Below are 16,729 nucleotides of genomic sequence, written 5' to 3'. Positions count from 1 at the left end.
TAGCCTACTAAAAGAAGCACACTTACAACAAGATGGTGGGGAAAATACTTTCAACTGTTCCTGAGACTGCCTTTGGGTTTGGGGTCCACAAGTGCTTTCTAGCCCCCTGCCAAGGACATCCCTCAGTCCTGCAACTTTACAGAATGGCCTTTGTGTGCAATCTCCAGCGTCTCTTGCTTTCCCTTGTTTGAGATTTCTGTCTTCTTTGCCTGCTCTTTAAAAATATGTCAAATTAAGAAATAATCTTTTGGACAGGTATGGTGGCTCACACACGCCTATAATCCCAGCACTTTGGGAGGCCGAGGCAGGCAGATCACCTGAGGTCAGGAGTTGGAGTCCAGCCTGGCCAACATGGTGAAACCCCATCTCTACTAAAAATACAAACATTAGCCAGGCATGTTGGCATGTACCTGTAATCCAGCTACCTGGGAGGCTGAGGCATGAAAATCGCTTGAACCCAGGAGGGTGAGGTTGCAGTGAACCAAGAGAGAACCACTGCATTCTAGTCTGGGCAACAGAGCAAGACTCTGTCTCAAAAAAAAAAAATAAATATAAATAAAAATCACAAAAAATAAAAAATCTTTCTACGAAAAGTCAGAAGGTTTTTGATTTGCGTAAACCATTACCTTCTATAAATTCAGGATAAAAATGAAACATCAGAAGTAATACTTGTTTCAAAAGCAGAAAAAAGTTCCTCTTTGACGATTAGAGTGCTTCCTCTATTTAATACTGGAAAAAAATTTCTATTTTACTTTAATGTTGAAGGCTTCTTCTGTTTTCAACTTTGCCAGCTTCTCATGTTCTGGCAAAAATATTAGATGTTAGATTTCTTAAAATTCAGGAACTTGCAGCTCCACTTAAAATATATACTTAAAAGCTACTCAGTTAGAAAATGTATTGTGTAATTAAACAAGTATTTAAAATTAGACCCAAAAAATTTATGCATAATTCAAACTGTACATAATTCACATTTATGCTTCTAAACAAATAGAAGCTAACATCTGTACTACTTTTACAATTTACACAGTGCTTTTATATACATTTTCTCATTTGCTATTCACGACAGACACGTGAGACAAATATTCTTATTTTACAGATGGAAATAGATCCAGACGTTATTCAATACTTTAACCACTAATAGTGGAACCCTGAGACTTTAGATCTGCAAAGGGGTTTAATAATACAAATATCACATATATTTCCATTTTCTACACCATATTTACGTTTTCCATTTTCTTAATAGAAAATGATAAAAAATGTTGTCCCCAATATAATAATACAAATGGAAAACATTATAGACAGTCATATACTAACCCAGTGACCAAGATTCACCAGAAGCAAAACCTATTCGGGGGTGTCTTGTATTGTTACATATAAACAGGGCACCAGCACCAGAACCACATTTAGACTAGTACTTTTTATTTCTAATTAAAAGAAAACAATGCAGGGCACTCCTGCGGCCTGCAAGTCTAATTGTACATACGTATGTGTCAGACTATGCACGTGGCCAAGAGGAATGCAAAGAGATATTTTATCCAAATTTGGAGTTTAGGGCCTGATTGTCCTAGCTTAAGCCCATAGGAACTTGACAACTCGTTCATATCTCTCATCTTTAGTCATAGTTTCTTTTTCTCCAACCCCCTTTCTAACTACCCTGTGCCATTTAGACTGGAAATTCTAACAGGTAGCTTTTTCTTTCTGAATTATCTTTACTACTGTATCATTTTTATTTTCAGAATATTTCTCATTTCTACATCTTGAAGACATTTCTTTATAGTAGTTGGGGGAGCTAGAGCTTACATTCACTGCCGGAAAAGGGTCAGTTCCAGTGTTAACTTCCCAGCAAACACCCGAGAGAAAAACTGAACAGAACGGTGATAAGTGGCAGAGCAGTGACACCTGCACCCAGCAAGCCGCACTGCAACTGTCTAATATTTGAGGCTCCCCTTTGTCATAATTCTGCCAATTTAAACTAGAAAATTCTGGCAAAGCAGATCAATACATTTAAATCACTGGTTCAACAAACCACTCTTTTTCATGTTATAATGTTTTTATTGCAATTGAGGACGTTTTCAATAAGTATTTTGAGCTTGAGGCCCTGACTAAGTATTCCTTTTGTACTAGAAATCAGATTTCTCTGGCACAATTCCATTGCCTGCAATGGTCTTTATCAAAACTACAAATGCCAGCACACTATTTCAATATGTATTCAGTGGTTCATATCTAAATACCTCATTAGCTATGAAACCAAATATAAATGCTGAATATATAGTACATAGCAACAGATTCTTCACAGAAGAAAACAATGAAAGACTAATTTTCTACAACATGTTACCTGTTCATTAGTTCTTCAATAATATTACTTAGGCTATTTCTTTCAAGGATAACAAAATGTATGCGCCACTACCCATGTCTTCTCAACATTTTTAATCTAGGTTCTAAAGGGCATAAATGAGGATGCATATAGTCAGATTTATTTTTATAAACTTTTGATGTTTCTTTTGTTGTGCATCTTACATGAATATCTGGAGACAAGAACAGGTAGATGTACATTTAAGTCAGTAGTTACATGAATTTTGCGTATATGGCTAGTTGCTTATATGGATGTTGTAAATGACAAGATAAAATAACGAAGTTGGATAAACTCATCCGTGTCCTGTGAACTTTAGTCTATTTACTGCATAAATTGGTTCAGTCACTATTTATTCGTTTGTAAAAAATGGTTTTTAAAAGCTGCAAACCATACACATTTCTGAATCAGGAAGAGGTAAACTGTGACACAGTTCCCCCGTGCTGCTGATTCTTTTGGGGAGAAAAAATAAGAGTTTCCAAATTCTATTTTTAAAAAAGCTAGAGTTTTCTTCTATGATTAACCTTCACTCTAAAGTCCCTTTTACCCAAGGCATGGTCCCTGGGTCATCTTTTTGAGGCTTAGTTTCTGGGAAGTTTTCAGTAAACCGCTCTCGTGCTTTGTCCCAGTTTTTTTTGTTCTTGTTTTGGAGAAGGTGAACATCTTCAATTGAGGATGGTTTGCCTGTCCCCAAGCCTGCATGTGTTCGCCGAAGCTGAAGCTGGATCTGTTACCAAAAGTTGAGCAGAGGACTTATTTTAGAGTCTAAACACATTGAAATCTGCTGTGTCCAATTAGGACTCTATACTTTTTTGATTTATTACAGATTGATGCAAAAGAAAAACCTGTCAAATGCATCAAATATATACAGGAATATATATACTTTTATACATGGAACTTACACTCATTTTTCTATGTTGTCTTGCCTGTCACTAAGTACAGCCTACTTTACAGAAAATAGAGTGCTCCTTAACTAGCAATCACCAAATTTCATTTAGATGCTGCAGAGTATGTCATTCCACCCTAAACAGAAATAAAGGCAATGGATATGTTCAAACCCACTGTCCTATCCTTACCTAAGTAAGTGAACAAGCAGGTTGAACATTAATAACCATAAAAAGAATCTGATTGTTTATTTTCATAACAGGAAGGGAGCACTTCTCAATATTTTAAGAACATTCAAAGCTACCATTTACTGAGTGCCTAATGTAAGGTACAATGCTTAGGGGCTTTATCTTCAAGATAACCCTGAAAAAGAGTTCTTATCCCCATTTTTTCACAAGAAAACTAAAGTCCAAACTTGCCCAAAGCCACATAGCTAGTAAATGACAGAGCACATATTCTAACCTAGGTCTGACTACAAAATCCTAGTTCTTTCCACTGTAACTCAAAAAAAATGAGAAAGCTGGTATATATTCACACTGATCCATCTATTATTTCTTTAGGTAGTAAGTCATTATCCAGAAAGTTCTACAGTCAGGTTACTTCTTAAGGTTTGTGTGAAAGATAACCCAAACCTCCTATGAACCATGGGACCATTAATTAAACCACTATGTCGTTTTCCAGACATTATTCTCTATATTCCATGTTAACATGCTCTGATTCTTGAACCTAACAGATTTTTCAGCTCATACAGAATCCACCTGTTTGTAAACTAACACTGTGATTGTTCTTCAGTGCTCAGTACCAGGCACAGTATGACAGTTATTAAAAATGACTCTAAAACACAGAAGAACCTTTGGCTCAGGAAACAGCACTTCTTACCCTAGCTTTAATATAGGGAAAAAAAAAACACTCAAAAAGAGGCTTTCTAGAACTATAAAACACAAAACAAAGCACATGTATATATCTGGTAATTGTGAATGCCACAAAGGCAGTAATCATGTCTGCTTTTGCTTTCTACTATATTCTTAACACTTAAGGCAATGTTTGGCACATTAATGTATACAGTAAATATCTGCTCTAGGAATAAATGAATACAAGAAAATGCAAGTCTTACCGGAGTTTTCATTCCTCCACCATCCTTCCCCAAGCCCTCTCCTTTCTTCCAGCCCATCTTCTCCAACATCTTCCGACCTTTGTTGCTATCAGTAATTTCACTTTAAGGAATATTAAAATGAGTTGATTGACAAAAGATCTTTTAGGTCGCATTTATAATAAATTCATGAATTAAAAGTAATTGGTACAAGTACTTTAGAAAACCACTTGGCGGCCGGGCACGGTGGCTCAAGCCTGTAATCCCAGCACTTTGGGAGGCCGAGACGGGCGGATCACGAGGTCAGGAGATCGAGACCATCCTGGTTAACACGGTGAAACCCCGTCTCTACTAAAAAATACAAAAAACTAGCCGGGCGAGGTGGTGGGCGCCTGTAGTCCCAGCTACTCCAGAGGCTGAGGCAGGAGAATGGCGTAAACCCGGGAGGCGGAGCTTGCAGTGAGCTGAGATCCAACCACTGCACTCCAGCCTGGGCAACAGAGCGAGACTCTGTCTCAAAAAAAAAAAAAAAAAAAAAAAAAGAAAGAAAACCACTTGGCATTACCCTAACAAAGTTGAAGACACAGAAATTCCACTGGTACATGTCCTACTTAAAAAAGCATGTGCACCAAAAGACACATACAACAATGTTCTTCCAGCAAATCTAATAGCAACAAATCAGAAACAATCCAGATGTCTGGCAATGATTAAAATGGATAAATTGTGGTATAGTAATACAGTAGAATATTATTCAGTAATAAAAATAAACCATACATAACAAAATAATGTGGAACAAAAAGAATATAGACACAAAATAAATATTGAATTGTTCCATTTCTTTAAAATTTTAAAATAAGTGAAATTAATCTATTGCTGTCAGGATGGTGATTACCTTTGGGGAGGAGAGCAGGACAGTGATTAGGCAGGGCACAGGGAGAATAAGCTTCTGGGGTTACTGATAATTTTCTATTTCTTGTCCAAGAAATGTGTATTCTGCAATATGTTAATTTTATGATGTATCACTGAGCTATATACTTATAATCTGTGTTCTCTTCTGTACATGTTATATATTAAGAAGTTCAAATGAAATAAAACTTCTTAATCACTGGTTGCATTTTGTCCTATGATTCTATACTCTGCTAATTTAAGAGTATTTTATGTTCTATTATATCTTTTCAGTTCCACAAAATATGCTGTTAGCCCTTCAATAACCAAGCAATGTCAAACCAATGTGTTTTATTTTAAATTTGTCTTATTTAATTTGAATGTATTCTTTATATTCTCCAAGATTATATTTTAAATATTAAACTTGAAAAAAAAAGTGTCATGTTGCTTAGTGTACCTATTTTGTAATCCTATATTTCATCAAATAAAATGTTGGTAATGGATCAAACTCCATCAACTCTAAGGTACACCATTATTTTATGTACAATTAAGAAAAAATTTTTGCCATTTGTAACCATAAAACTCTTAGTGTCAATGCAATATGATATTGAATCAAAACTTTATAATTAGTTATCAGTTCTATATGAAAAATTTTAATTTTAACTAAACTCAAAATTTATATTCTGAGGAAAAAAATGTAGCTAATATTTGATTAAACGCAGAAATATGGTCATATTGTAGGCCTCAAAAATCACCCTTTTCATTTTTATCCAAACTACTTTGCCAAGAGAAAACTGAATCAGAGAAAAATAAATAAGAAAAATTATATTTCATGGTCATTAAGAACAAAAGTATTTGAGTATTAAAGTAATTATTAAAAAATACCAGTACATACCAAGTTCTTACCAGTCTAGGCTTCTAGATATCTAGCATATAAAAGTACACACACACAACTGTGTGGCTAGACTGTTAACATACATATACGTGTGTTTAAGTACAGGTACTCATGTATATGCTCAGCAATTTTTTAGGGGATAATGGAATTCTAAGATTAGTGGAAAGTATAAATAGACTTAGTGTCTCCATTTTGTTGTTAAAGCGTTCATTTTAAGGCCACTTATTGGCTAGGCATGCTGGTTCACGCCTGTAATCTGAACACTTTGGGAGGCCAAGGCAGGTGGACCATGAGGTCAGGAGTTCAAGACCAGCCTGGCCAACAACATGGTGAAACCCTGTCTCTACTAAAAACACAAAAATTAGCTGGGCGTGATGGCACGCAACTGTAATCCCAGCTACTCAGGAGGCTGAGGCAGGAGAACTGCTTGAACCCAGGAGACAGAGGTTGCAATGAGCTGAGATCACACCACTGCACTCCATCCTGGGCGACAGAGCAAGACTCCATCTCATAAATAAATAAATAAATAAATAGGCCACCTATCAGGATATACAGCCCTGAATATCAGACCACCCTATGAATGTGATTATGAACAAAGGATGTTTCGAGCCACTGTAATTCAAAACTTACGAATGAACAGATGCAGGAGCATCATCTCTTTGGAAAGTTCCTTCACTGCCAATCTCCTCCCTACGTTTTCCAGCTCTATCTTTATATTTTGGATTCTTCAATGTCTTTTCATCTTCGTATTCGGTATTCTTAATAAACACAAAATATTCATTGAGGAAAAGAAAGCTGAGAAATAAAACAGAATTTCTGTACATGTGCCTTACTTAACGAATATGGTTCAATGTGGCCTCTATAAACAATAAAATAAAACAAGCTATGATATAAAGAAATTGCTGGGTATGGTGGCTCATGCCTGTAATCCCAGCACTTTGGGAAGCTGAGGCAAGAGGATGGCTAGAGGTCAGGAGTTTGAGACCAGTGTGAGCAATATAGCCAAGACCCCCGTCTCTACTTGATTTATATTAAAGTTACAAAAAAAAAGATATGAAGAAATTGTCATATTAGGTATGCTACTTTTATTCTATCCCCTTTAAAATGTTTATATTATTTCAAGTTATGCCACAACATACATATACATAAGAAGATGATACGGTGAAAATATAGTATATTCTGACTCAATGCTGCGTTCTCATCTCGTCATACGAACTACTACTATTTGAAGAAAAATACAGAATCCCTGGGGTCTGGGGGAAAAAAAATCTATCTCCCCTTTTCTCTAAGGAACTGAAAGTTCCAAGGGATCTACAGTAGTTTGATACTGTTTCTTGGAAGGGAGAAATGTAGAGACTTTTAAAAAACCCATTTAACCTGGCAATAATAGTTTTTTGCTTCAATAAAGCTCCATTTAAGTGACTAATTAGTCACTTAACAAACATTCACTGGATAAAGAGTATGTCAAGCTCCATGCTAGGTTATGAAATGCCAGAGGGAAGATGCGCATAACCTCTGGCCTGTTACAGTATGAGTGGTTCAATAAAGGTATACACAAGGTGTGGTGGCGGCACAAAGAAGCGGTAGTCAATTCAGCATTCATAGACGCCTTCCCTTTCCCTTTGTTATAACTTGCTGATCTTTCCAGAGAAGCTGGAAACCAGTGAATGGTGAAACTGTTCCACAAGTGGCAGCACATATACGTGTTTTATTTGGCTTCACTCAACATAACTATTTTGAGATTCATCCAGGTAGGTTGTGGCCTATATTACTAGTTCCTGCTTTTTAATTGCTAAGTAGTATTTTCACCATATAGATATACCATAGTTTGCTTATCCATATATGATGGACATTTGAGTTTTTCTCTGTTTTTGGTTATTCAAAAAAAAAATACAATGAACATTTGTTTACTGGACTTTTTATGCACATATGCTTGCATTTATCTTGGGTAAATGTCTCAGAGTAGAATGGCTGAATTGTAAAATAGGTGTATGTTAAATTTTAAGAAACTACCAAAGCAACTGCACCATTTTACATTCCCACCAGCAGTGTACGAGATTTCTAGTTCCTCCACAACCCTTGCAATACCTGTTATAGTCAGTTTTGAAAATTTTAGGCATTCTAACAGATTTGTAGTGGTATCTCATTGTGGTTTTAATTTTCATTTCCTTAAAGACTGATGACAGTGAACATTTTTTCAGGTGTTTATTTGCCATCAGCATACCTTCTCTGGTGAAGTATCTACTCAAATCTTTGGCCCATTTTTTAACTGAAGTGTCTTCTTCTTATTAAGTTTTGAAAGTTTTTTGTATATTCTAGATATAGAAGTCTTTGACCAGATACACGATTTGCAAATATTTTCTCCAGTCTGTGGCTTGTCTTTTCACTCTCTTGTCTTTGGAAAAACATAAATTTTTAATTTTGAAGAAATACAGATTATCAATTTGTTCTTAAGGATTGTGCTTTTGGTGTTAGGATCTTTGCCTTAAAAAAAAAAGTTTCTAGAAGTTTTAAAGTTTTAGGTTTTATTTTTATGTCTATGATCCAGTTTTGGATCATTTTTATAGATTGTTCAAGGTATGGATCAACACTCTTTTTGTCTGTGGTTTTTTTTGGTAAGGCCATCCAATTATTCTACCACCATTTGTTGAAAAAGACCACTCTTGGCTGGGCACAGTGCCGCACGCCTATAATCCCAGCACTTTGGGAGGCGAAGGTGGGCGGATCACCTGAGGTCAGGAGTTCGAGACCAGTCTGCCCAACATGGTGAACCTCGTCTCTACTAAAAATACAAAAATTAGCCGGGCATGGTGGCAGGCACCTGCAATCACAGCTACTTGGGAGGCTGACGCAGGAGAATCACTTGAATCCAGAAGACAGAGAGCAGTGAGCTGAGATCGTGCCACTGCACGCTTCCAGCCTAGATGATGAATAAGACTCTGTCTCAAAAAAAAAAAAAAAGACCACTCTTTCTCCAACAAACTGCCTTCATGCCTTTATCAAAAATTAATTGTCCACACATATATATGGATCTACTTCTGAACTATTATTTTGTTCCATCCATCTATTTATCTTTATGCCAGTATGATACTACCTTAATCACTGTAGTTTAATTATAGTAAGTCTTTAAATCAGGTTGTATTAGTTCTCCAACTACATTGTTCAATCAATGGCATCTTTTTTGTAGAGATAAGATCTTGCTATATTGCCCAGGCTGGAGTGCAGAGCCTATTCATAAGTGTAATCACAGCTCACTGCAAGTGATCCTCTTGCTTCAGCCTCCCAAGTACCAGGGACTACAAACTACAGACACTACCGTGTCCAGTTATGTCAAGGCATCTTAATGCAAGTTTTCTGAAAACCAGAAATGTATATTCAAATGTCGGCTATTATCATTTTTCTACTCCAACTTCAATAGTTTTTAGATTATGAATACCAGAACACTAAACTCATAGAAATCACAAAATCATACTACACAACTATTTATATATAAAATGTACTCAGCATATTTAAAGACATTTTTACTGAAAACCAGATATACTGCCTAACAAATGAAACAATATTTAACATCCTCACCTGTAAACCATATTTTACTCGTATTTTCTTTAATTCTTTTCTTCTTTCCAACTCTTTTTCCTCCTTACTTAGTGTTGGACCAACTGAAAGAAAAAAAGTTTGGTTAAAAAAAGCCACTAAATCTGATTTTGTAGAAAATTAAAACTAATGTTATTTAATTAATAAAAAACTAGTATAACCCATTAGTAACCATTCCGATTAACCAAAAGTTGAAATAAACATTAATATAAAGGATAAAAGGGTTGTGATGATGTCCTTTCAGCATTTTGGTAACTAAACCTATTTGAGAAGTAAAGCAAAAACTACACATAATAGGAATCCTACAATATAAATATCAAAATAACAATGAACAACTCGATTTTTCAATATGATTATTGTAACAGAATCTCAAATGCAGAAATATTAAGTAAATTTTGCAAAGGAACATAGCCATAAGCAAAATAAAAGTCAGAGAAACCAAAATTCATGTTACTGCGCAATGCAACATACTCATTTTCAAATTAGTATCAGAAAGCAAAAAAATAAACAATGAACATGCATACTTGGCATTTGGGGGAAAATTTATGTCAAAAAAGATGACCTCTTACTAGTTCAAAGCATCTATTTAAATTTTAAGAGCTTTAGATGGGTGGGATGAAAGCACAACAGTAATATCCTACAGTGCCATTATAAAAAATAATGGTACATAGACAATATAAAGCATGAGCTATCAACAGGACAGAAAACATATCAATCAATAACCCTTAATGCCTTGGCCTATTATTTCCTATGTTGATATTACATGACAGAGTTCAACTGTGGATGACTTTTTTACATCAATACATACATGTCAAAAGGAAATCAATCTTTATTAAATTATTACTTTATTGTCATTACTTTTTAAATTATTTTAATTGATAAATAAAAATTGTATATATGGCGTACAACATGATTTTTGATATATGTATACATTGTGAACTGGCTACATCAACCTCATTGACATATCCATTACTACCTCATGTACTTATCATTTTTTGTGTATGATGAGAACACTTAAAATCTACTCTCTTACCAATTTTCAATTACAACTGCTCCTAAGGACATTTGACTACCACTACAGTCTGACTCAAAAGCCTACTAAACTGGATTAGCAGAAACAGAGCTAATCAATCTCTTTCCTGGTCAGAAAGCAGACCAATACTACATATCATGAAGCTAAATTATTACACAGAAAAATCAACTACAATTATAATCTATTAGCCTAGGTCTCAAATTCCAAATATATGTCATTTCTTAGTCTCATTTGGTAATATTTACTGAAATATATCTCAATCTATTATTACATCAACTGGATACAAGACCAACAGCTTTGTATAAATATCTCTCAATGAAGTATCATATCAATTAGACACGTAGCCAGTAGCTGACTGATATTTTTTAGAACATTTAGGTAATGAAAGAGAAACGTTATCACAGCCACATTTAATCTGTTTCACATACCAAAAGATTCATCTTTCTTATCAAGGCGAAGGTGGGCTCTAACCTGCCCTGGTTCACAGCCATCACAGGTATCACTGCCAGGGTGAATGTGAAAGGATAAGACAGTTTCTCCAATTTTCACTTCATCTCCATGCTCAAGTACATAAGGGTCACATTTAGTTTTCGGCTAGAGGGGAAACATTTTACAAAACAGAAATCAAAACAATCACATATGGTTACCTTACATCTATTGTAATGTCTGATTACAATTTTAAAAATATATTTAAAATAGCTATAAATGAAATAGACACAAACATACTTCCCCAACTTAATGATGCATAAAAAACAATTCTACTAGTGGAGATGAAGACAGCTGAACTGAGCAATTTGTCAAACCCACCAATCTCCGTATCCAATCCGAAATATCCAATTCTAGACTTCAATCTATTACCAAACCATATAATCATCATAGTAAAAAAAGATGAAGTGTTAAGAGAATGGGATAAATGCATCACATCTCCCTTTCGTTCTCTCTTGATAACTCAGTTTTATTTCCATTTTTACTCTTACAGACTAAGAATAAGGCCTCCCTCCTTCCCTATATTTTCTTTTTTTTTTTTTTTTTTTTTTTGAGACGGAGTCTCGCTCTGTCGCCCGGGCTGGAGTGCAGTGGTCGGATCTCAGCTCACTGCAAGCTCCGCCTCCCGGGTTTACGCCATTCTCCTGCCTCAGCCTCCCGAGTAGCTGGGACTACAGGCGCCCGCCACCTCACCCGGCTAGTTTTTTGTATTTTTTAGTAGAGACGGGGTTTCACCATGTTAGCCAGGATGGTCTGGATCTTCTGACCTCGTGATCCGCCCGTCTCGGCCTCCCAAAGCGCTGGGATTACAGGCTTGAGCCACCGCGCCCGGCCCCCTATATTTTCTTTTTCTTTTTTTTTTGAGACAGAGTCTCACCCTGCAGCCCAGGCTGGAGTGCAGTGGCGTGATCTTGGCTCACTGCAACTTCAGCCTCCCTGGTGCAAACGATTCTCCTGCCTCAGCATCCCAAGTAGCTGGGATAACAGGCACACATCACCAAGCCCAGTTAATTTTTGTATTTTTAGTAGAGATGGGGTTTCACCGTGTTGGCCAGGCTGGTCTTGAACTCCTAACCTCCGATGATCCACTGGCCTCGGGCTCCCAAAGTGCTGGGATTACAGGCATGAACCATCGCATCCAGCCCCTATATTTTCTTATTATGTGCCAAATAGTTTGTTACATGCTGAGGATGTAAGTGTGAACTGAATAGACATAGCTTTTGCCTTTAAGAAGTTTCCAATTTAGTAGCATTTCCATTAAGACAATAAAAAAAAAAAACAACGGAGGACCTTCAAAGTTGTTACTGAGACATTTACACACTTACTCTGAATAGCTTTACAGTGGATTCATAACTTAAAATAAGGCACAGATACATAATTAGAAGTCAAAACCCAACAGCCAAGGAAGACCCACTGATCATATTCTTTTTTCAGTCTTTCTGGAAATTCCTTTCCAAGTAACACATTTGGGTTTTACTCTGAACCAAATGATAAAGATTATGGCCTTCAGAAATAAAAAAAATTCAGTTTTAAAATAATGTGCAGGTAACTAATTAATACATATACACTCACCTGAAGAATCTGTTTTCCATTAACAACTGTGCCATTTTGACTGCCTTGATCCACAAGGACATAACTTTGTAAGTCATGGTCAAAATAAATTTCTGCATGAAACTTAGAAAATAAAATCAAGCAATTATTAATTACTACACTTTTCAAAACTATGGACAATTTCTGTATGATATGATGATGTTAACTTGAGTGTTTGATAATTTAAATTTTATTATATTTAACACTTTTTTAGAAACGAACTATCATATGCTTCTGGTAGAAACAGAGGCTATAGAAGAAAACGTCATCTATAACTCTACCTTTAATTACCATGAAAAATTTAGAGTATGTCCTACTTTTTCTCCTTTTTTACTAGAGATTATAATTTGAAAAATTTTGACCTAATGTAAGTATTTCTCCATATCATTAAAAACTCCTTTTCTTTTTTTTTTGAGACACAGTCTCGCTCTGTCACCCAGGCTACAGTGTAGTAGTGTGATCACAGCTTCCTGCAGCCTTGACCTCCTGGGCTTCGGCAATCCTCCCACCTCAGCTTCCTGAGTAGCTGGGACTACAGGTGTGTGCCACCATACCCGGTTAATTTTTGTATTTTTTGTAGAGACAGGGTTTCACCATGTTGCCCAGGCTGGTCTTGAACTCCTGAGTTCAAGTGATCCTCCCACCTTGGCCTCCCAAAGTGCTGGGATTACAGGCATGAGCCACCACACCTGGTCAAAAATTTTTAATACAAAATGTGATTTGAAACACTCAAGGCCAACCTCTCAGAGAAGTTTCCAGGATCTTCAATAGTTAGGACTAATCTTTCCCTCCTTTTTCCATAGCACTTTTATCTATTCCTCTTATTTTGCTTCTTTAACGTTAAGTCATGAGGTTCATCCAGTTGTTATACAGTTATTGAGTTGTCGTTCATTCATTTTGCTGAATGGTAATCCATTGTGTGGATATACCACAACCTATCCATCCATCCTTCTGAAAATGGACATTTAGGGGTTTTTTCCAAGGTTTTACTAGTTTTTTAAAATATTACTATAAACCTTCTTGTACCTGCAATCTATTTGTGTGCAAAATGCAAGTGTTTCTCTGGAGTACACACCTAGGAATGGAATTGCTAAATCATAATAGAAACAAATCTTAAACTTCACTAGATAACTGTTTTTCCAAAGTGGTTGTATCAATTCATATTCCCACCAGCAGTCTGAAAATCCTTGTTGCTCTATGTATACTAAACCAAAACTTGACGTTGCCAAAATGTTTAATTTTTGCTAGCCTAAGAGGTGTGAAATTGCTTTATCATTGTGATTTTAACTTGCATTTCCCTGATTAGTACCAAAACTCTTTTCTGAGACGGAATCTCACTCCGTCACCCATGCTGGAGTGCAGTGGCGTGATCTTGACTCACTGCAAGCTCCACCTCCCGGGTTCACACCACTCACCTGCCTCAGCCTCCCAAGTAGCTGGGACTACAGGCACCTGCCACCACACTTGGCTAATTTTGTGTATTTTTAGTAGAAATGGGGTTTCTCCATGTATGCCATGTATGCCAGGATGGTCTCGATCTCCTGACCTTGTTATCTGCCCACCTCAGCCTCCCAAAGTGCTGGGATTACAGGCGTAAGCCACCATGCCCAACCCCCAAAACTCTTTTTAATATTTATTAGTCATTTGAATTTCCTCTTCTATAAATTTTCTTTTTAAGTCCTTTGTACATTTTTTTCCAACTGGATTGTTTAGAATACGTCTTTCAGTACTGCAAAACCCTATTCCAAAAAGCTGTTCTAAATTACTTTTCCAATAGGAGTGATATTTAATAAATGATGAAAGAAAATTGACACCTTGGCTTCATCTGTATTTCTCAGATTACTAGAAAGACTGAATGGCTTTTCATATATTAACCATGATATTTCCTTAACTGTGAATTGCCTGATGTATCTTTTGCTCACTTATCTACTGGTGTCACAGTGGGATTTAAAAACAAAAATTCGCGTGAACTTCTCAAAAATAATGTATATTGTGTCATATTTGTTGTGCCTGTCCGAGTCTGCCTTCTAAACTGGTTTCTTAACATACAAAGAGCAAAATTATTTTGTCCTTTGTAATTTTTACCATTTTTTAAACTCAGAAAGTCTTCTATCTAGTGGTCAAATACTTGTTTTTTCCCCTAACATTAAGTTTCTATTTTAGAAGTTTCTATTTGGATACATGTTATATGTGCTATCAAACTGACTTCACCAACTAATTATCCACCCACCAATGGATGTTAGTTTAAAAAAAAGAAAGAAAAAACAGAAATGCCACCAGAAGCCTGGTGTGGTGGTGTGTGCCTATAGTGCTAGCTACTCAGGAAACTGAGGCAGGAGGATCATTTAAGCCCAGGAGGTGTCGGGGCTGTAGTACGTGCCACTGCATCCCAGCCTGGAACCTGCGCAACACAGTTAAGAACCTGTCTCTATATCAAAAAAAAAAAAAAAAAAAAAAGAAAGCCACCATAGAACTATCTATAGTTTAGATTGAAAGTGGGGAAGGATCTCGGAACTCTTTGCTATTTAAGTTACAGATTAGGTGTCATTTTTTGGAGGCCGGAGACTTGAGGTCATAGTAAAAAAGTAAATAAGCAAGATAATCTGGTTAGAATTAAAATTATAAGGACTTTTTCCTCTTGCTGAATGAGTCTCCAAAAAGTGAAAGTAAATGGACTTTCAAATTAAAAATGAGAAATTATATTCCAAAAAGACAAAAATCACATAAAATCTATTTTAGGTCCACATTACAGTCCGTTAAATAAAAGCAAAATGGGAACGATGGAAGGTTAAAAAAAGAGAAAAGCAAAAAAGGAAAAAAGATAACAACCATAAGAGGGGAGAGAAAACACAGAAAACAGTACAGGAAAGAGAAATATAAAGAGCCCCGGCCAGACATGGTGGCTCACGCCTGTAATCCCAACACTTTGGGAGGCTGAGGCAAGTGGATCACTTGAGCCCAGGAGTTCAAGACCAGCCTAGGGAACCCCCAGGCGAAACCACATCTCTATGAAATTTACATAAAGATTAGCTGGGCATGGTGGGGTATGCCTGTAGTCCCAGCTCCCTGTGGGGCTGAGGCGGGAGGATTGCTTGAACCTGGGAGGTTGAAGTTTCAGTGAGTGTACTCCAGACCGGGTGACAGTGAAATCCTATCTTAAAAAAAAAAAAAAAAAGTTAAAATATATTAAGAGCATCAGGAACTAAACCTTTAGTTATTTTCTACTTATAACTTGAGTTGCAATTCTGTTCTATTTGTTTTGAAAACTCAATTGTTCTTTTTCCTGAAACCATTAGATGCTCAATTGGGAGAAGTTTTAAACAAGATCCCTGAGCGGTATAGGATATATTCTTGGGTTGTAAAATCCTCCGGCTCAAAGTAACCACCTCCTAAAGTAGCCAGAAGCCAGGTAAGATTCAATTTTTAACTGTCATAAAATACAGCCTATTTATTTCACTCAATAAATATTCACTAAATGGGTACTGCTTTAAGACGTAATATGTTTTCTACTCCTGTCCAGATTCTTAAAAATAAACATAATTTTGTTTATTCAAATTGTGATAAAAAATTTTATTTTCTCAAGCACTGAAATAAACAAATCTGCACTGCCTTCGTTACCATTACTACACTGTATATTAACCTTCCTATTAAATGAGAAAAATCCCTAAGCTTTCTACTGTAATAATAATATAAAAATTTACATCTAGGGGACTATATTTGAGAAATCAAAGAGCTTACCTTACTGACACCAACTTCAGGGATTCGGAGAGTATGCTCCATATCCTTTTCTCTGCAGAATGAAGTAAAGTGTCTTTAATAATTTTTGAAGCATATTGTATAAATGCAGCACTTATAGAGTGACATGGAAAGAATTTTTAAGAATAGATAATGTTAAAATACATGTCTATCAACAGTAAATCT

General features: G+C 36.1%; 1 protein-coding gene across 1 annotated transcript in view; it reads right to left on the bottom strand.

The window, feature by feature from the left end:
- Positions 1-937: 937 nt before the first annotated feature.
- Positions 938-16,729, bottom strand: part of AGGF1 (angiogenic factor with G-patch and FHA domains 1) — a 32,343-nt gene continuing 16,551 nt past the window's right edge. Inside the window, 7 exon segments of the mRNA XM_030927592.1 lie at positions 938-3,077; positions 4,350-4,449; positions 6,736-6,863; positions 9,682-9,764; positions 11,161-11,326; positions 12,791-12,892; positions 16,547-16,598. Coding sequence (XP_030783452.1) covers positions 2,877-3,077; positions 4,350-4,449; positions 6,736-6,863; positions 9,682-9,764; positions 11,161-11,326; positions 12,791-12,892; positions 16,547-16,598 — 832 coding nt within the window. The 3' untranslated portion in view covers positions 938-2,876.

This window comes from Rhinopithecus roxellana, chromosome 3, assembly GCF_007565055.1.
Source record: "Rhinopithecus roxellana isolate Shanxi Qingling chromosome 3, ASM756505v1, whole genome shotgun sequence".
NCBI classification, from domain to species: domain Eukaryota; kingdom Metazoa; phylum Chordata; class Mammalia; order Primates; family Cercopithecidae; genus Rhinopithecus; species Rhinopithecus roxellana.
Note: the sequence above shows the minus strand (reverse complement) of the source record. Positions and strands in the feature narration are given on the sequence as shown.